Source organism: Colias philodice, chromosome 7, assembly GCF_061535455.1.
Source record: "Colias philodice isolate Cphi_HAF_F1 chromosome 7, ilColPhil1 Martin Lab GWU primary, whole genome shotgun sequence".
Classification (NCBI taxonomy): domain Eukaryota; kingdom Metazoa; phylum Arthropoda; class Insecta; order Lepidoptera; family Pieridae; genus Colias; species Colias philodice.
Window position 1 is genome coordinate 9,813,973 of NC_143092.1, and position 21,992 is coordinate 9,835,964.

General features: G+C 34.1%; 2 protein-coding genes across 3 annotated transcripts; one reads left to right on the forward strand and one right to left on the reverse strand.

Moving 5' to 3' along the window:
* Positions 1-415: 415 nt before the first annotated feature.
* east (enhanced adult sensory threshold) lies at positions 416-20,672 on the reverse strand. 2 transcript variants are annotated; one of them, XM_089697629.1, is made up of 10 exons: positions 20,533-20,672; positions 16,589-19,995; positions 14,446-14,470; positions 10,498-10,698; positions 9,725-9,869; positions 9,020-9,188; positions 7,804-7,944; positions 6,749-6,900; positions 4,791-6,438; positions 416-3,013 (listed from the first exon to the last, which is right to left on the reverse strand). In XM_089697629.1, exons 2-10 carry the CDS (start codon positions 19,691-19,693, stop codon positions 2,375-2,377), a joined length of 6,225 nt encoding a protein of 2,074 aa, XP_089553755.1. In that variant the 5' UTR covers positions 19,694-19,995; positions 20,533-20,672; the 3' UTR covers positions 416-2,374. The 2 variants fall into 2 exon arrangements, with proteins under 2 accessions (XP_089553755.1, XP_089553754.1); XM_089697628.1 differs by having other exon boundaries at positions 14,401-14,470.
* Positions 20,652-21,688, forward strand: mRpL49 (mitochondrial ribosomal protein L49). Its single transcript, XM_089697666.1, has 2 exons — positions 20,652-20,879; positions 21,186-21,688. The coding sequence occupies exons 1-2, from the start codon at positions 20,661-20,663 to the stop codon at positions 21,651-21,653; spliced, it is 687 nt and encodes a 228-aa protein (XP_089553792.1). The 5' UTR covers positions 20,652-20,660; the 3' UTR covers positions 21,654-21,688.
* Positions 21,689-21,992: the final 304 nt, after the last annotated feature.

Here is a 21,992-nt window from a genome sequence, read left to right on the forward strand (position 1 = left end):
TAAGTGAAACTTCTTTAGGCGCGTTGAGAGTAAAATTTAAAGGTCACGTCATGGCATTTCCGTCACGTCATGGAGTAAGGCGACGATTTTGGTATTTTTTTTTATTTTGTATGGACAAGTAGGCCTTCTGTGTCCTGCCAGACCGAGATATTTTTTTTTTCTTCATATCCACCCGGGAATCGAACCCACGTTCCGAGGTATCACCCTCGGTTCTACGCTAGAGAGCTTCTAGAGAGTTAACCACTGTACCAAGGAGGTGATGTAAACTCAAAATCACAATGAGTACCTATATTTTAACCCATCCCTGTATTTAAGAATATTTTAATAGTATTCTTAAATACAGGGATGGCAGACAATAACATAATGACCATAGACCATCGACCACATTTTGTACAGTAAAAGAAAAACAACAAAATCATGAGATAAGGATATGTTTATTAGACAAATTCATACCTCAGGCACATAACACGGAGTGCGCTGTAAAATAAAAACTAAATCATAATATTACTGTAAACTAAAACGCTATCTTTGGAAGAAACTAAACATTCGGGCGGTGGCAGCCATTTTGTTCTTGTGAGCACAGATAATCAACATTCCATCAAACTTCCAAATACTAAAATACAGTTATATAACAATTTCTCTACGTGTTAGGGTGTTTGCTTTATTTTTTATTATTATCGTACAATCTAAATGTAATACAAATTTTAATGTTACAACTTCATACAATATAACATAGGAGTTACATGAAGTCATTATGTATGCATTCACACAATTAATCCATCACATTTAAAGCTTATTACTAAATACAATATATAAAAATAATGTAATCTGTAACCAAATTAAAATAAATAAATTTACTGCTACTGTGATTGGATGTAACAACCTACATCGAAATTAACAAGTACACAATCAATAAATTACAATTTTAGGCAGAGGTTCATTAAACATAGAAAATATTAAAATCAAAATTTAACTGTTTCCTTTTACAGTAAAAAGAAAAACACTATGATACCATAGGATAACTACATATTTTTATATGTATGCAAAAGTAATCATATTCAATTTAGTGTTAAAAAAACATGGAGTTATGTACCTACATGAGGCATCATTCTGTGTCTAGGCCATATAGTTTGAGATCTTTACGAAATAAATAGCATTTGCATACAAATCTTTTTATTGCTACTAAAATTGATATGCACAATAGATACCAACTTGAATCAGCAACACCCCAACACATGTAACTTCTAAATGTAACATTGGATCATAATCTACAAAATTGAACCAAAATAATATACTATATTTATTAATTCAACAATATATAACGTATTTCACTTACAATCAACCATGAGCCTAAAATACGCGTATTTACATTGCGACTCGCACGTCGTCACTTGAGAACTTACTATATTGGTCAGTGATTTGTAGATTGTAATAAAATATTGTTTATTCTCAATGAATATTCTATGGTATTTGGTTGATTAGTGCGCTATGTACTATGCTATCGATACATGTATTAGTTTCTATGAAACATTAATTATTATGATAACAAATGGAAAAATATGCTTCAGTGATATATTCATAATTACACGCTATACAAAATTGTTGTTTGAAGTTATTACATTGTGTTCCATTTTTTAAACTTCAAACAGAGTCTCTTTCTCATATTTTTTACATTTTTAACACAGAAACAGTTTTTATAATTTTATTTCTATACAAGATATCTGTTAAACATTGTGTTTATATACATTATGAAAGTCTATTCCATATTTTGACTCAAGTTGTACCAATGTATAGGGTTTCAAATAAATAGTAGGTTGAATGTTCCTTCGTCCTTTTATAGAATACATACTTATAGAATAAAAAAAAAAGAACAGTCAAGGTGTTTAACGTTTTTTATTGTATCCTATAACTATATTGTAATAACTTTGAAACAATATAAATTACAAGTAAATTGTCTATATTCTCGCAAATGTTATGAAGCTGATGAACTCATCGACAATAAATTATAAATGCATTTTTGATCCTGACTAGAGAATTTTGAAAATAAAAATTTCGATAATCATAGGAACAAAGGGATGAAAAGAAAGAGGTCGATAATCACAGTGAATGTATTCGCTAGCTTACAAAACTGAATCAGATGATAAATATCAATAAATAATGGATGACTTCATACCATTTGCGGATCCCGTCGTCACCATATTCACAGCTCAATATTAAACTAATATTTACAGATAAGGCTCCTCTGGTTCTCACTTTAAAACATTCTCACTTTGTCACACGCGAACAAAACCGCACAATCACTTCACTATTTTACAATCCACACCGGTTTTGCCGCGTAGTTTGGTTGTTAGACAACCAAAAAGAACAGGTTTCGTTATGGTCTCGGTTCCACCTGGGAGGGGGCGGTGGTCACAACTGGAACCACTTGGTTGGCCACCACTGTCTGAGGGATAACCGTTAACGATTTAGGAATCTTCGGCATTAGAACCTGACTCGTGATAAGGGGGTTGTTTTGTATCGTTTCACTCGTAATCGATACGGCCGTCAGGAGCTGTGGCATTTTGATCGGAGTCGACAGTATCGAGGGGGAGGTCACTAAGGAGAGCGTTTGTGACGTCATAGTGGAGGTTTTCGGTGGTATCGGGGCTATTGTAATATTCTTCAAACCGACGTTTTTCAGTATCGTCGCTGCGTTCGATCCGATCTGCATTTCGGATAGATCCTTCTTGTCTAGTTCTTTATCTGTGGTGATGTTTTGTACGACCGTGCCTCCGTTTCCGAGCATGGCTGTTTGTATCTCTGTAACGATAGTTTCTTCGGACGATCGTTTGTTTTTGGCTTCTTTCTCTTGCAGTCTCTGTTGTCTCTCGCGGCGTATGAGACACATTTTGTTGTAATCTTCGAAGGTGATGTGGTAGCGATTGCCGGCTGAAAGTACTTGAACCAGACTCGGCAAGTTGTGACCGTCGACTGCTGTTTTGAGCGGCTCCCGCGCTATCTTTGCAAGGTTCTCCTGGAAAGTAAAAATATAATGGTTGAAACAAATTGTTGAGAAATAAGATAACTATACTTTGAAAAATTCTTGTAATGTGGAATACATATTTATATATTTTTTTATGTTCTTAGAGAAGCTTAAGATATTTCAATAAAAAAATTCACGGAAATAATAACGAAATTTCAATAAATGAATATTTTTTTTATAAAAATTATATTGGTTAACAATGATATTATATATAGAAACAAGAGGTAGATACGTCATCAACGCACCAAAACTGATTCCGTGAATTGGTCCTATTTGGGACCAATGCAATCAGTCAGATTGTCACCGGTCCCAGTGAGCGCATGTGCCGATAGGTACATTAAAGTTGTCGAAAATGCCTTCCTGTGTGTTCAGAAAGTGCACGTATTCGTGCAAAAAAATAAAGAAAGATAAAGGAATATCATATCACAGCAAAATATATTAAATTATTACAGTTTAAGAGTAAAAATAACAATTTACAATTCTTTATTAATGACACTTGCTTGACACGTGTATTGAAATAATGAAAGGGATAAAACATTGCTTCAATCACTAGTGTGACAAAGCTAGCGTACACTGTGTTCAAAGATTATCATGTAGATACGATTATTGAAAATAGAACGGTTATTTTATTAATTTCGATTTGGGTAAATACTTGATTAATTTTATATTTAAATCCACACAGTGCATATAATTAACAAATATATCTATTTATTATATACAATGAAATCGTGATGGCAAAAATGTTTGTTTGCAAAAATGATGTTGAATATACGTATACATTGAAGAAAAGATTATCGCTACTGACGAAAAAGGCTATTTGCTTTTCTGTAAATAGCTATTGAACATAAATTTTATTTGTGTTTTAGATAAAAAAGGCTTATACTTCATCCTTTCTTTTATTTCATCCTTTTTTTTTCATCTAGGCACCACTATTATTATAATTATCCTACAAGTTGGAGTTATGACCTTGTACGGGTTTCGGGAACTGCCTTGAAACGAATAGCGTAGAATCGGTCCTTATGGAGTTCTATATGGAGGACTATAATATGCAGTATGCTCAGCAGTGGGTGATTATCGGGTGAAATGATGATGACTTTAAACGAACACCACAGCTAGTAATAAATACTTAATACAGTTATATCTCCAAAAAAGTTTTTTTTTTTTCATTTTAATACGACATCATAATAATCATAAAATAGTAAATGAAATTGTCACATTTATTTACTTGTGCAGGAAACCTAACATCTATAACATTGAACCTTCTGTGTCGTTTATCTATGCCAATTACCATGGCAACTATTTGTTTATTTATATTTAATTGGTGAATTCTTATGACTTTTGCTTACACCTGCGCGGAAGTGACAAACTATCTTTGTCTTTTTTATTTATATCATTTTATTAGAGCCATCTCTCTTATACAGTCTGTCAATGTAATAAATTAAGTAAAATGAAAATTGTATTTGTGTGTGCCTGACACTGCATATGAAGCATTTTTTTTGGATATATTGTGAGTATATAACGTATCTATACATAAAATATCATTGTTGGTTAAAACTTAAAAGTATGCTATAATAATCTTATATATAAAAATGAATCGCAAAATGTGTTGGTAAGCGCATAACTCGAGATCGGCTGAACCGATTTCGATAATTCTTTTTTTATTATATTCCTTGAAGTACGAGGATGGTTTTGATGTACTTAGAGAAAACGTAAGTACCACGGGCGAAGCCGGGGCGGACCGCTAGTTAATTATAAAAACATAACTTACCGGAGTAATTGGCATTAACGTAGGTCTCCAACCCCCCTTGTTTTTCTTAGGCGTGTCTTTTTTCCCTTCCTTCTTATCTTTCTCTTTCGGCGCGGGGGAATCTTTTTTATCTTTATCTATCTTAGAATCTTTCTTTTCCTTATCTACCTTAGGTGTCGGTAGAGGCGCGGCCGCTACTTCCGTGGGATCAGAGGCCGACACACCCTTGACCAACTGTTGAATATTATGCAATACATTCTGTATTGCCTTCCTTCCTTGAGCATTAGGAGTATTTATAGCAATCAATTCCGGAGGCAATTGCTTAGTTTTCTTTTCTTTGGGTTTAGGTTTTGCAAACTCAGGCGGAGGCATGAACTTTTTAGTCTCCGAGTTCTGACTCGACTTCAACAAGCTTTTACCGTTCATTGGCGGTTTCTTTCTGAACTCGATCAGGCTTGTTGGTTTAGGCGGTTCAACGGTTATGTTATCGTACGCGCGTAACCTACTCTGTACCGAGTTACTATAATTCGCGGCATGAGGAGACGCATTATGAGATAGGACTAAATCACCACTTCTAAAGTACTTTTCTAGAAGGATCAAATGTCGCAGAAAACTCGATTGGTTTCCGTACGGCCGTTGTAACTCGTTCCAAAGCTTTTTAGTCTCCACGTCATATTGTATCAGAGTGTTACATTTTTCCCAACCTTCGGGAGTAACGCCTTTAACGTTATTGAATTCTATATTACATTGCAAGTTCATTTCTTCCTCCCCAGGGAACAATTCTCGGACCGAAATCGACGGATTCGTCTCCAATCGCTTCACCGGATTTGAGTATTTCGAATCTGAACCTTTCTTTGGTTCTTTATCCACTAATTTCTTTGATAGCTCACTCAAATTCTTCTTTACTTGACTGAAACTTTCCGACAACTGCCATTTGTTTTTAAGTGTATTTATATCAGCTGGTTTTTTGTTTGGTATTGTTTCAATCGTGCATTCATCATTGAGCGAGATATTTTTGATGATAGGAGCTTCTTTCGCTTTGTCAGGATCAAATATTTCCAATTCTCCCTCCTTTTTGCCCGTTTTCTCTTTATGTGCCACAATTTGACCCAACTTCTGTATTCTTTTGCTGTTCTTTTCGTTGATTCTATTTTGCTGTCCGACTTTCTGTATTCCAACATTTTGGACTTTGAGGATATTTCGGCTTTTTTGTGTCAAGTTTGCTTTGTGTTGGAATTGAGCTGGGTTATTTTGTTTCTGGAGTAGGTACCGTAATTCTGTCTGTTTGTCTACTGGTATGAGCGGTGTTTCGTCGGTTGCCATGTCCGATTCGGAGCAATCACTTTGCACTGATTCCGGTGGTTTTGCGCCTGGAACTGGTATTTTATTCGACGAAATGAGACTCTCGATATCTTCTTCTAGCGGTTGAGTATTTTGAGCGGATTCAACTATTTCTTCTTTTAATTTCTCTTTTTCAGGGGAACTTTCTGTTGTTCTCTCGGAAGATTCGCTGTCCTTTTCTGGTTCGGTGGATTTCCTTTGTTTTGTTTTGATCTTTGTCTTCTTTTTCTGTTTGCTTGCACTATTGTTGCAGTCTTCTAGCACAGCGTTGTCTTCCGTTTCTTGTTCTAACTCAGGCGGTATTTCTACATTGTATATCTGGAGTAACCTGAAAATACAATTTGTTTGAATTAAATTTTGTTGTCTTTTTTATATTGTCTGTAAAACATGGCTACCAATTAACTGTATTCTGAGTTATTTGTAGTGAAGTTATTTATGTGATTAAGTTTAAAATTACTGCAAAAATAATATAAGAAATTTATAGTTAAATAAGTCTTTATTTAATTCAAATAAGTTATGCTTTGTAATTGTCAACTTTTAATCACAAATCATTTTTAAAGCCTTCACTACCAAAGTAAAAATGAACTTATTAGCAAATTTGGACTCGAAAATGTAAAAATTAAGTTTTTAACACTTACTTGCGTCTATACGCCCTAGCGTGGTTATCATTATGCCCCGGACGTTGCAGCAAAGTGCAGTAATATCTGCACACTTTGCACAAAACCGGCCGCTCTGTAAACTCCACCGGAATTCCAGCCTCTTTGAGCAGCGGGTTTAGGTCCGTGTAACCCTTGAAAAATAAATAAAAATATAATATAATAAATAAATAAATAAAAATAAAAGTGTAAAACTTGGTTACCAAAAGTTTTTTTTTGTTTTGCATGGTGTATTTTACAATAAAAAATTAGAGACACTTAAACAATTACATTATTACGCATAGTGTGCAAGTGTCACTTGGTGAATACACCTAACTACACTAAACACAAAAATTCATAATGTATAAATTTTATTGAAAGTGTGGAAAAATGCAAAAAATACTTAATTTTCCACAAATGATTACGTTGCATTTTATTGACAATTTTTTATCAGTCACTTTATAGAAAGTGTTGCTTAAAGTGTCACCTAAGTATACCAAAATTTTCAATTTACGATATTTTTGTTTTTTTACTAAATGAATAAATAATAAATGAATTATTTCCGTTATTAAGACACTTACATGGTGTACAAAGTGCAGATTATAAAATGCAGGTTAAAAAGTGTCGATTAGTGTCAAGTGTTGTTTAGTGTCAGCCATGTTCAAGTACCTATAGCTAATTTTCCAACTAAATTTACGTGAATATACACTTACATGATGTATAAAGTGCAAATTATGATGTTTGGTGAGCCTACGCCGACATAACACACAAGCCATGAGCGGCGTGAGTGCTCAGTAGTGTTCCCCGCAGAGTGGGATCGTGTATGGGTATTTAGTTTTATAAAGTGTTTGATTCTTTGTCAGGGATGGTAAGAGTAAATCTTAGTGAAAATTTACGTTTCATTATTTGACAAATTTTCAACAGACACTTTATCGAAAGTGACACTTCGCAGTGTCGCTAAGTGTTGTGAAGTAAGTGTTGCTAAGTTTAGTGTAGTAGGAGAATTTATAACCTATAACAAAATTACAATTTAGGTTGTTTTGTTTTTTGACACTTACATGATGTATAAAGTGCAAATTATGATGTTTGGTGAGCCTACGCCGACATAACACACACGCCATGAGCGGTGTGAGTGCACGGTAGTGTTCCCCGCAGAGAGGGATCGTATGTAGACCCGGGTAATCGCCTTCTAGTTTTAGCTGAAATAATGTTTAAATTACTTATTTTTATTTATTTACTCTAGTAAATCATCTCCGGCCGGGGCGGACCTAGAGGTCCGCCCCGGCTTCGCCCGTGGTACGTATTTCGCAATAAAAGGTAGCCTATGTCCTTTCTCGGGTATCAAAATATCTCCATACCAAATTTCATGCAAATTGGTTCAGTAGTTTAGGCGTGATTGAGTAACAGACAGACAGACAGAGTTACTTTCGCATTTATAATATTAGTATGGATTTCAGGCAACAAATGTAGTTACAGTTAAAGATCTTAATATAACTTAAAACTATTAAATATTTGAAATTGAAATAATAGATAAAAGGGTGGGATGTCTTCAAATATTTGAATTGTATATAAATCAAATCTAAAATGTAAATAAAATATATTTACATATTGACTTTCACTTTTCAGTTAAAGTATATTACTACTATGACTAAATGAATAAATAAAAATCATTAATGAACAATGTTCATTACAACAAAATATAGATCCCAGACTCGCAATATACCTTTCGCTACTACTTTTACAAGGTTTTATTTAGATCATTTTTATGATTTCTGATGATAAGCAATTATTATGATAAGCAAAGGAGATAATTGGCGACAGGAGTAAAGAAATGGACTGAAAAGAGAAAGGAGATGTCCAAAAAACGACCAATGTACCAATGGATTGATAATTAAATATAATATAATGTAGCTAAACCCTGAAATCGTTATAGTATAGGAGCTAGGAGCAAAATAAAACAAGTAAGAAATTCGTTAAAAAACAATCCATTGATATACATTTCATTCCTATCGATGAAATGAAAGAAAAATACTTTATTGCACACTTAATACAGGATTATAAACTAAGAACCATACAACAACATGTACAGAGGGCGGTCTTATCGCTGTAAGCGATTTCTGCCAGACAACCCGAAAATTTAGAAGGATTACATTTAAGGTGGTGGTGCATTACAAACGTAAAATTTAGATTTATAGATTCTGGGTTTTTGGTTCATACATTTTTGGACATGTCCTTTACGGAATAAAAATTGAAACAATAGTTAAGATAACTTACCAGCTTATTAACACTGGATCGCATCTTAATAAGCCATTTCCTCCGTATCGAGTGGTCTGCCGGCGCCCCGCACCCGCTCGTGTGACACGTGGCCAAGCGCCCGGGAGTCTCTGAGGGTTCCTCCTCACTTTCCTCCTCTAGGGGAGGACTTAGCGGCTTTTCTGGACCACTGGGGGATGATAAATAGTTTTTATTTTTAACAAAAAGTAGTTGTCAAATGTTTTGCATTAACCCATTGAGCCTCGAACGGCCCGATCGGTCCACGACACAATAGATTTTCTATTGTGTCTGTGATTCCTTAGTTATTAAAATAAAACATGTTTGTATTATGGTATAATATTTTTTTTTATACAAGCACCATAATAAAAAGTAAAAATACACTAATGTGAACATCGTCGAAGATAAGCATTTGCAAAATGGCAAAACAATAGTGTTTAAAAAAGAGCGTGTCTGCGCACACGTGTCAGAAGTGAATCTCCTTTGGCAAAATTCAAAGATAACAAAATCGTCGCCTTACTCCATGACGTGACGGTATTGCCATGATGCGACCTTGAAATTTTACTTTCAACGCGCCCAAACAAGTTTCACTTAAAAATAATAGAATAAAACAGTGTAGCAGTTTACTAGCACTGTAAGCAGGGTTCAAAAAATTCAACGTGTCACACGAAACAGCGCCTTATTGCTATAGCAATAGCGTATACTCACGCGGTGTTGGGCGGCGAGGGCGGCTGCGGCAGGTCGAGCGGTTTGCCGACGGGCCGCTTCCTGTACGAGGGGCAGTTCGCGCGCCGGTCCACGTGGCGGTAGCACGCGTCGCAGAGGCAACTGTCGATTGTTAGTTTCTCTTCGTCTGAGGGACGAATGATTATGAATTATGTATTATTATATTACAAAAAAAAATATCAAAATTGAAAATTGGTTGACTGATATATGTTATCAAAATATATCATGATGTATAAAACAATGTCTGGCATGTCCGTTGGCGATAATTTCTAAAATAATGCACCTAGTTTCAATTCGTTATCACCAATGGATAGCGTGGTTCCCGGTTTAGTATTTGCATAATTTGTTAAGTTTTAGACAACGCGAACGAAGCCGCGGGCGGGGAAGTTAATTATTTATATAAGTAATCAATATAAAAAGAAAAAACTTTTGCATTCACTTCGATAATAGTAATTAACCATTTTCTACCTCCATACATAAGTAAATAATAATAAATATTTCAGGAAAATTTTCATACACGGCACAATCTGATTCCATACTAAGCTTTCGCTTGTGTTATGGAAACCAGATGGCTGATAAAAATACATATATAATTTTTAAATAAATACTTACACCCAGACATAGAGCAAACATCTATGTTCATCACACAAATATTTGCCCCGGGTGGGAATCGAACCCACGACCTCTGGCTTGGAAGGCAGGGCCACTACCAACCAAGCCAACCGGTAAGTCAATAGAATATAAAGATTACTCACTGTCCAGCACTTTTTTCTGCCTTTCGCTGCTCTTCATCTGCGCGATGTGGCATGGCGTGTCAAAGAGGCCGAACTTGCCGCCGCAGTAGAAACACTGGTCCATGCACAGCCTCCCGGGGTGGATGCTGAACGAAGACGCCTTCTCCGGGATGACGAGGTTGAGGGTCTCTTTCGGTTCTGGTTCGGGAACCGCTTCGCCTTCTGTGTGGAAGAAGGGCTGTTTATAATTTCCTTTCAATTATTGATTATCTGGATAATAGGATACTTTTATGGGTGGAAAATCTAACAAACTAATAAAGTACTAAATAGTTACGACATGGATCTCGATCATGGGCAAATAAATTCTTACGGGCGATAACTTCTTCCGTATCTTAACGTTTGCTCCAAAACCAAAAAGCTTTCCTTTTGTTTATTTTATAGACTTTGAGTGGATTTATTTTATTACGTCTTATCACAATCTAACAAGTGCTTATTAATAAGTCTTTGATTGTAAAATCCGAGTTATCTTTATTGGAAAAGACATTAGAGAATGACAATATAACAGAATAGAATTGGTAGTGAAACTCAATTTGCTAAATTGAACAACAAAGTGCCAACATTTACAGCTGACATAAAATGAAAAACTTGAACTAATTGAAAAATGAATTTGTCAGTATGATCGCTTATACAAGCGAATAAAACAGTTTACTAAAATCCTTACTAATATTATAAATACGAAAGTAGCTCTGTCTGTCTGTCTGTTACTCAATCACGCCTAAAGTACTGAACCAATTTGCATGAAATTTGGTATAGAGATATTTTGATACCCGAGAAAGGACATAGGCTACCTTTTATTGCGAAATATGTACCACGGGCGAAGCCGGGGCGGACCACTAGTAGTTTAATAAAACAATTCTCAAATTGGCTATACGTTATCAGGGTTTATAATTAGCAAATAAACAGGAAATATAAGTAAACTTAGAGCTTTCAAGTTCGTATTTGATTATTGAGCTTATGAGTCGTTTGAAAATAAGTACTAAAAATCTTATATGACCATTCTACGAAAAACTTTAAGAATGTTGAGTATTATGAAGCATAAATTAATAAATTTTAAAAATCTTCTCGTAGAAGGCTATCAAAAATGTTATCTAGAGACAAACCAACATTAAAATAATTAAATTTGAAAATTGGACTTTTTTCAAATACTTATCTTCTTATATATAAAAATGAATCGCAAAATGTGTTGGTAAGCGCATAACTCGAGAACGGCTGAACCGATTTCGATAATTCTTTTTTTATTATATTCCTTGAAGTACGAGGATGGTTTTTATGTAGAGAAAACGTAAATATGTACCACGGGCGAAGCCGGGGCGGACCGCTAGTATATATATAAAAATGAATCGCAAAATGTGTTGGTAAGCGCATAACTCGAGAACGGCTGAACCGATTTCGATAATTCTTTTTTTTATTATATTCCTTGAAGTACGAGGATGGTTCTTATGTAGAGAAAACGTAAATATTATGTACCACGGGCGAAGCCGGGGCGGACCGCTAGTAAGCTATAACTTTTAATATACAATACCTTATATTACAACAATGGATATAGCCACGTATATTATGGGCTACGCTAGTAGAAATTACCTACAGTAGAGACAAAATTAATCGGAGTAATTGATAACTAAGTTTTATCGGCGCATGCGCATAGTTTCTTGACTTCAAAGTTTCATGTTATTTGATGGAAGCTAGTAGTCCAGTTAAAGAATATTATTAGATAAATATGTTTGTTTTGGACTAGCGGTCCGCCCCGGCTTCGCCCGTGGTACATATTTCGCAATAAAAGGTAGCCTATGTTCTTTCTCAGGGTCTAAAGATTGTCTGTGCCAAATTTCATCAAAATCGGTCCAGTAGTTTATGCGTGAAAACCATACATACATACATACATACAAACCTTTCCTCTTTATAATATTAGTATAGATATAGCGCTGATAAAGGGATGAAACAATTGAATGTGGTATTTTAAACGGCAATCTTATATGCTGAGATGGTCTTTTGCTATGTTTAGTATGGGAATAGAAGCAGTCGTCTAGAGAATTGAAGTTACGAATTTCGTTTTATATATAACTTTAATCTATACTTCTATACTAATATTATAAAGAGGAAAGGTTTGTATGTATGTATGTATGGTTTTCACGCATAAACTACTGGACCGATTTTGATGAAATTTGGCACAGATAATCTTTAGAACCTGAGAAAAAACATAGGCTACTTTTTATTGCGAAATATGTACCACGGGCGAAGCCGGGGCGAACCGCTAGTAATATTATAAAGCTGAAGAGTTTGTTTGTTTGTTTAAACGCGCTAATCTCGGGAACTACTGGTCCGATTTGAAAAATTCTTTCGGTGTTAGATAGCCCCTTTATCGAGGAAGGCTATAGGCTAAAATATATCATCACGCTAAGACCAACAGGAGTGCCGCATAAAACCGCAGGGCACAGCTAGTGTATTATAATTTTCTTAACCATTCTATTGTTTTTTCATCTATTATTAACTTATGTATTTACACTAATTTAGATACTTCAAATAATATTTATTCTATAAGTATCTAAATAAAAGTTTGTAGATGTTTGTACACGAAGGCAATGTTAATTGAAACTAAGTGTGGACTTTAGAAGAGTATCTAAACAGTTTAAGTATATGGGTGAATAGTTAAAATATTCAGCTATACCAATAAAATATTAAATAACAGATTTAAAATCAACTCACAGGCGCTAGCTTCGCTAAGAGCTAGCGCGCACGAGCAACTTTGTCTCCGCAACTATTTTGTCTCTCCACCCATGGGCTAGTATGAAAGTGCGCGCACGTAGCGACGCAACTCCCCATACAAATTGATGGGAGAGACAAAATAGTTGCGGAGACAAAGTTGATCGTGCGCGCTAGCTCTAAGGATATTAACAGTTGTAATAGAAAAAAGGGAATTATCGTACTTTAGGACAATTTTCACTTGAATAAATATGGTTTATGGGTGAATTGTTATAGGTAATTATTTAATTAATTTGTCTGTGTTTTTATTAATCCCACCACCTCGTGCTATAGTTGTTATATTTGAATTTTGAAAATATAAGAATGAGATTATTTCTCACTTCAATGCCTTATTTTTAAAGTAATTGTAAGTATTGCAAGTATTGCCACCATAAAATATATACTGACTATTTAAAATGTATATATATACCTACCTATGTTAAATATTTATTATTATTAACAACTAAAACAAATAGAATATTATTATTTGTTGTTTATTTTAATAACACGATGAATAAATAAACCAGTTATAAGATATATGCAATATAACATGCAATTAATAGTTGTTAGAATTTAATGTTATTTGTAGCATTCGGTTTTGAGGAAAACATTAAAATACAAGATAAAAAAGGTGAGTTAAAACAGATGTTATTTATTAGATTATATATTATAAACCCGATGCTACAGATCGTTATGGGCGAAACAATTATTATTGAATAAATTTAAAGATTTCAAAATACAACATTAAAAATATAAATACAATAGCTAAGAACGCAAGTTTTTAACTTCGCGCAAGGAAACCCGAAAAATAAACGAATAAAAATATTTGCTAGCTTGCTAAAACCAAACAAGTTTATGAAATAGCTTCAAGTATGTAACTTTTCAAGCAAAACTCAATTTCGAAACTTTTACTGTAATTAATAGAATTGATTTAATCTTCTGATTTTACTTATATTCCCAAAAGGATACTGTATCTTTCGTTAATTTTATACTTCTCTTTTAGTCATCAGTATAAACATCCATCTTCACGTAACGTGAAGACTTCAAAAATTGACATAAAACTGAAATACTTTTTTTTTATTTGTCTCGCCCATAGCAATGTTAAAAATACAGTTATCCACACACCGTGGTTGTTACTTCGGTTACTGTAATGTGACTTTCTGTGCGAACCATCCGATGCTGCGCCGGCGACGCCCTGCGGAACGAAAAAAATACAAATTTATTTTTTATTTTTTTCTAGAAAAAACTCAAAATATGTCACTTGAAATGTTCTTTAGCCCATTGACCACCGAGCGGCCCGATCGGGCCGAGACACAATAGATTTTCTATTGTGTCTGTGATCCGAGGACTGACGGATTAGAGGGATATATGTACATAAGTTATCCTAAGTTAGGCTAAACTTCATCAAAAACTGTTATAAACAGTCACGCCAAAAATTCATAGGAAATTTCGCGTATAAATCTTCGACTAAACCCGTGTTCATGAACTACTCTTATCGAATTTAAAATCTGCAAACACGTGTAGCACATTTCGTGTAGAACTAACTCTCAATTCAACATCTAAATTAAATAAATAAATAAACATCTACGATATTTTATTTTTATCGAGTTAGCGATTACATTTTTCATTTGTATGAAATCCCTTTTTCCCTTGCTCACGATCGTGTGGACTGATTTCGATAATTATTAATTTGTGGTTGTGTGTGTTGGCTACGAGATATATAGTTCCAAAATGAAAAAGAAAAATCTTAAAAAAAGTTGCGCCAAACACTAACGGTCTTACTAATAAAATGTTACCCATTCGCTATGCAATGGATTAGTTATTGCAATAACCTGTCTTGTTTTTATGATTGACGTTTCATGTGAGCAAGAGCAGGACACAGCTATGGTAGAAAATGGTTGAAATTTATCCATTGTTTAACTTTTTATTAGTAAGGCCGTAATAAAAGTTGTTGTTAAGTAAGTAGGCTGTTTTAAGCTTCACGCATCTGACAGTTCGCGCGAAATGAGGAAAATGTTTTCCACGACAACGTCTTTTAGGACAGCAAGTTACTATGTGATGATTGATAATATAAATTATATGAATGCTTTTTGCAGAATTTTTAAAATATAAACAAATAAAGAAGGGAACATTATCAACAATGTTAAACTATAAAATAAATGAAACAAAAAATAAGAGACATTAATGCTTACAAACTAAAACATTTATCATTGAACTAAAATTATTTTGAAGAGCTTTGTTTTATAATTTCATCTCGAATTATTGTACGTTTTTTTAAGTTTAAATGCAAGAGAGCAAATATATAGACAAAAGCTTATGTGCTATAAATACTCTTTGTTTCTTTTTTTGCAATTTTAAGAGAAAAATAAAAATTCAATGGACAAGAAAAGGTTTTCACTAAAGTTCTACAATTGACTTAATTTGGAAAGCTTATTAATGTGGAATTCAATTAATTATTAAAGAAAAGGAAATCTTGTATTTATAGTAAAACTTTAGCCAAACATACATGTTTAATTGTTTAGTTTAATAGATAACTAAAATATAATAAGATGTTACTTATGAATTTTACTGTAAACTAGACTCTCTTTCTTCACATGAAAAGTAACTTATGTAAATTAAAAAAGTGCAACATTTCATCTAAATTCTGATTTTTTGTGTTTAATTATGATACAAATTCAGAGAATGTAACAACCCATGCTACATAGAAATAATGTAGCTTTCTGTGGGTGAAATAATTTTCACACTTTAATTGTTTTTAAGACAAATATTTCTTCTTTATATTAGTGTAGATTTTTACTATAATATTTTTTATATAATATTTTTCTCCTTATCTTTACCTTAATAAATAAATATGTAGTAACATAAAGCTGTTTGAAGCTTTGAATGCTGCAATTATTCATTAATTTTAAATGAGCTTTATTTTATGACTGAGTAGAAAATCAGTATTGCCTTCCACACTTAAGAGAAATAGAAATTAAATATTAAATAATTTTTCTTTCTTAGCTAATATAAGAATTATGGAATTTGATATATTTTTTTAAGAATTAATATAATTGAAGTACACCTCTCTTAGCTTTTTTTATTCTTCCTACATACGAAAATAATCAAGTTTAGTTTTATTACTTGTGACTATTTAATTAAATACTGAACTGATTTGTCTGTAATTCGCCTTGTCTATTATGAGTGTTGAAAAATACATTTAAAATTGTTCAATAGATTCCATGTTTATTCCTCATAAAAATAAATATTAAGTTTATAAAATTAGTATCAGAATACTTTGTAAAATTAGTAATAAAATAGATTATAGTCTCACCTCTCGTCGTTCAATTGTGTAGTAGGCGTCATCCTCCCCGCCCGCCTCGCCGACCTCCATCGGCGGCTTGCCTCGATTCTTGCTCTTTTGGAACGTCATCTTCAACGAACTCCTATGTTTCTTCTTATCCCCATTCCCCCTATTCAACTTTATCACAGTCTTGAGCGTGCCAGTGTAATCAGACTTCGACGCTTTCCCCTTCCCCATTATATTATAATTCGCGCCATATATCAACTCCTTTTCGCGTAATTTCTTTATTTTAGCCTCATTCGCCGCCTTGTGCGTTAGAAGACCCAACGTTCGTAGCACGTTTTCTTTACGTTTCTGACTCTCTGGTGTTTCGTGTAGCATGTTACTCGGCCCCGCTTGTACTTCCGTCGAATTACGCGCCGATTTTATCTTGGGCGTTTTCGGCTTGACTTCTTCTACTTTAGCTTCAGGAATAACCTCAGGTTTTGTTTCACTTTCGACTTCCTTTGGAGGACTTGTGTCTTGTTTTATCTCAGGTTCCACTACAGCTGTTTTTGGTTTATTATCTTCTTCAGATTCTTGTTTTGCGGGTTCGGGGGCGGGTGTTTCGACTTCCGTTTTATCAGCTGATTCGAGTTTAGTTACGCTCTGTGCCGCATTGTCTAATTCTTCAGGAACAGTCTTAACATCCTCTAATGGAGGTGCTAGAGCCTCTGTTTCCATTGGCTGTGTAGACTCAGGTGATTTAACTGCTACTGGTGTTGGCGTTATAGATATTTCAGGCGATTTAATTTGATGTTGTGGTGACTTGATTTTTTCGATAGTTGCCATCTTCTCATCTAATTCTGAACCGGATGATTTTCTGGATAAGGAATCCCTTGAGCTTCGCTTTGTAATTTGTACGTCATTACTGTTTAATTTGGCCTCTACGCTTCGCGGTGTTATAGATATCTGACTAGAATCTAAAGTCACACCTCCTATTGTTTGTGTTAAATTATTAGGCTGTAAGGTTGCAAATTGGTGTAAATCAATCTGTGATGTGGTCACAACTGGTTTGTCCACTGATTTCCTTATTTCCGTCAATGTCACATCTTTACCTAGTGACTTTTCAAATATACTGATAGCATCAGACTCTCTGGAGTGATTTGAGCTTGTCGATTCTTTCCGCGCGCTAACACTGTTCCTCTTAATCAGTGTCACCGAATTGGGAAGTTCCACGTCAATGGATCGACGAACTTGATCCCTTTTCACTATAGAAATAGCAGAATTGTTTTCAAAACAACTCAATACATTTTCCTTTTCTAACACCTTCTCTGGAGATTTTGCAGGTTGCATATCTTTTAATGGTTTAATATCTGCTCCAGATTTGGGTATTAAAACAACATCATTAGTGACCATAACACTTTTGCTGTCTGTTGATTTAGATTCAGACTCTTGGCGTTGTCTTCTCTTATCAAACTCTTCAAATTCCTTGAGCCTGTCCATTAATTTGTCTATACTAGCTACTGTGGTTCGTTTATAAGTAATCTCTTGCCTATTATCTGTAGATTTTTCAGCAGAATCCTCTTCATAATGTAGTCTTATATTTTCACTGTCATCATTCTTAGATGGCGTGCATTCATTAGTTATTGCTATGTTACCATCTTTATCTTTGACAGGTGTGTCTGGAGTAACAATACTGTTATTGTCACCAAGTGGTTTTGATAATCCATAGAACTGTCTGACTGGTTTAGATTGCATCTGGTCCACTACTGTTGTGCTAGGTTCACTAGGTTGATCTTGATCACAGTCTATATTCTGATCCAAGTTATTAATGAGATCATTAATTTCCTTAGTAAGACTATCAACAGTGTCAGGTTTGTCATCAGCTAAGTCATTTGCTAGAGTACCATTTTTGGCATTTTGGCCAGCGGTAGACCTCGGGGCTGCTGCGGCCTTCTTCCCGCGTCTCGCCTTCCTTATATTCTTCGAAACTTCCTTTGAATTAAATGTCTTTGACATACAATTTAATATACTACTACGATCCTCTAAAAGCGTATCATTTTCAGTCTCAAACAATTTGAGTTCAATGTCTGATGAATTTAAATTGTTTATCTTAATCCTATTACTATTATTGTTGTCGGAATCTAATGAAGTACTTCTTTTTAAGCTCAATCTTCTCTTGTCCTTGGTCAAGGAACTAGGCTCAGAGTCGGGTTTGTTTTCTGTTTTGGAGTCAACATTAAGGGAAGGCACTTTTCCAATAGTCGAGATCTGTACATTAGTATCAATATCTACATCTAGTTCAGTCTTAGGTTTGTCTATTTGTTTGTTGAGCTCCTTGTTTTCAGTTTCATTAAGCGTTTCATTGAGACTAACATCTGACTCTGTGATGTCTGAGCATTTGGATATCTCACTGCCATCTCTTGAGCAGGAGCGGCCCCGCTTTAACTTTTTACATTCTTCAGAAGTCTCCGCAGTCTCAGGTTTAGAATCTGATAATAGTCTTCTCCTTTTCTTCTGTTCTTTGATAACAACTTCATTGAGTAAATTGTTTTTAACTTTCCTTGGTTTGCCGCTCCTCAAGTTTTTGCCTTCAAACAAGGAAGGACTATTACTTCTTTCAGAACGCATTGAATAAGGGCTTGTCCGTGGACCCAGAATGAGGCTGCTTGGGGAGTCACCTAAGACAGACTTCATCATGACCATATCAGAACTCAATCTAGATCTTCGGCCAGTTGTTTTTGGACTGGAGGATCTGGAGTTAGGTGTTGCTTCGTCAACAGGCTCCTTTTTAATTTCAGACACAGGTATCAATGGGACGGCTTCCTTATCTTGAGAGTTATCTGGTTTCTTTGCAGCTGGTTTTCTACCCCTAGCTGTTGCTGGTTTGATTACATTTTTCTTTGCTAATGCCACCTTTTTGCCTCTCAAATTTTTTGTTTTGCGGATACCAAGTGGCCGTTTCTTCACTACTGCCTTTGGTTTGGCTGCTGGTTTTTTAATTTCTTGTGGAGCCTTTGGTTCATCTTGACTCGTCTTTGATTTCTCCTCTTCCAAGTCGGAGGCCTTTTTCCTGGCTCGGGTCTTTGGTTCCACTACAGTTTCCTCATCAATACTCTTGTCTGACTCTTCCTTGGGCTGTTTGGTTTTCATGTTGGAATGTTAGATGAAAATTTGCCCTGTACTTCCGACATTAGGTTGATAGTAGTTAACTTTTGTTATATAGCTAACTTGAATGTTTATAAAGTCAATTTCAACAATAAACAAATAGTGTGTAAGTAGATCTACTATTTAATTGCTTCCTTTTCTTTATAATATAATTTATAAAATATAAATTAATCTTCCTATAAAACAGAATTCACTGTTTCTAAAATTGTTTGAAGAATAAGCTCTTTCAAGTAATATCTTCTCTTGTGACGTCATTTAATCATACTTCTAATTGATGCTTAATAAATCTGAAATGAATAAATTAACATATTTAACAGCAATAATTATTAAATCACTATTAAAGTAACAAAAATAAGTTCGTTTACTTATTACGTGACGAATGTTGTTTGCAATCATTGTTTTGCACTAAAACTTTGTTATTCTCTATGTTATGCATATTTATCGACTTGATTATTAAATAATAACTTACGTAAATCAGTCAAAAGAGGTGCTTATGATTCGTGATAAACAAAAGCAATGCAATAAGATTGCCAAGTTCGCGCACAATTTTGACATATTTATGTTTTGAAATAGTCCATATTCACTAAATAAAATGAAATATTAAACTCTAAATAAGCCTAATATACAATAATAATAACTTAAAATGCGTCAAAAGTGCAAAAATAATGCTCGGAAAAGTCATGAAAATCTCATGTTTTGGTGGTCGTATGACCGCAACGCCACCTACAGCTGTGCGCTGCGTGTGCGTCGGCCGAGAGACAGAAAGCACCAAATCATTTCCCTACCCGTGGCGCACCTCCGTTATGTACTCACTAAATACTCACATTTTATCCCACGAAACTGTCAAAAACCACAATAAAAAGTCAATTAGACACTCAATGCACCATAATATGCGAAAAAGTTCAATAAAAACACGCAAATAAACTTAGAAAACGATTTTTGAAAAGCCCAAATGTCTGCAGGCGTCCGCCATAATGTTTCCTTCGAAACGAATAATATAGTTCTTATTGCTCTTGTAGCAAGCAATCGCTCAGCGCTCTATTCGCTATTCAAAATGGCGACCGTGTGGCGTTCACAGTGCGCGTTTGCACGAATTTTTGTTGGAAAAACCGGGTTGATCCTGAACAACACTGCTGATTTGGGTACAAAAGTCGCCCCGAAGTTTATATCGGTAATTATTTAATTATTTTCACCCGCGTCGCGATGTAATGTCGCTTTGGCCGCGACATGTGACAGAACTATGGCTGTACACCCTTGAAAACAGGTTTCACTGTTAATCTGGCAAAATATAATTTTCAGGTTTTATTGAAAGCTGTTTTTTTATTTGTGTTATAGGTTTTTTATGCTATTCCAATTTATATTTAATAATAGAAGATTATTTTGTGTGTATAACCTCTAAAAATATACCACGTGTATATGTGTATGACGTAATTAAATTTATTAATAAAAATAATAATTTATTTTTTTATTGTTACAGGTACACCCATCAAGTAGAAATTATTCAAATTATGCACATTCTCCATTTGTGGAAAAAATTAAAGAACAATATAATTACGAGATAGTAAAAAATCCACCCGAATGGAAATTCGTAGAAAGGCTTATGCCTTTTAAAAGCATTCCCAAAGTGACACCAAAGGAGTCGTATCCTTCGGGATGGATCCCACCAAAAGAAGAAGCTAACAATTTACCATTCTTCATTCAAAGAACGAAAAACCATGAACTTCCCATTTACTTAGGTATAACTTATAGAGGGATGCGAAAAATATCAAAAATAAAAAAAATTGAAGGTGATATTTGGTTAATGAATGATGAAATTAAAGATTATCTGAAGAAGCGATATAATAGATATGTTGAGACAAGAGTTCACGAATTAGGCAAATTTATTGAAGTTAAGGGTGACTTTGTCAACGCTTTATCAGAATGGGCTTATTCAAAAGGATTTTAAAGTAGTTCGATAGTAAAATAAAAATTATAGATGAACTTTTTGTTTTATTTTCTATACTTACCATCATATTTTCTATTTTGCATAAATATAAGATTAACAATGTATCTATTAATTTCATTTGAATTGCTATAAATAAATTGTATACATAAATTTGAATCAAATTATGAAATATTATATATAATACCGAAAAATATACTTTAAAAAATAACTTAGTGAATAATATCCTCTAATTATAATGATTTCTTACTAATAATATTTTAAATTAATAACTCATTAACGCTTTATATAAGAATGTTTACGACTGATTACACTCGTTAATCATTATTTGTCATCAACACA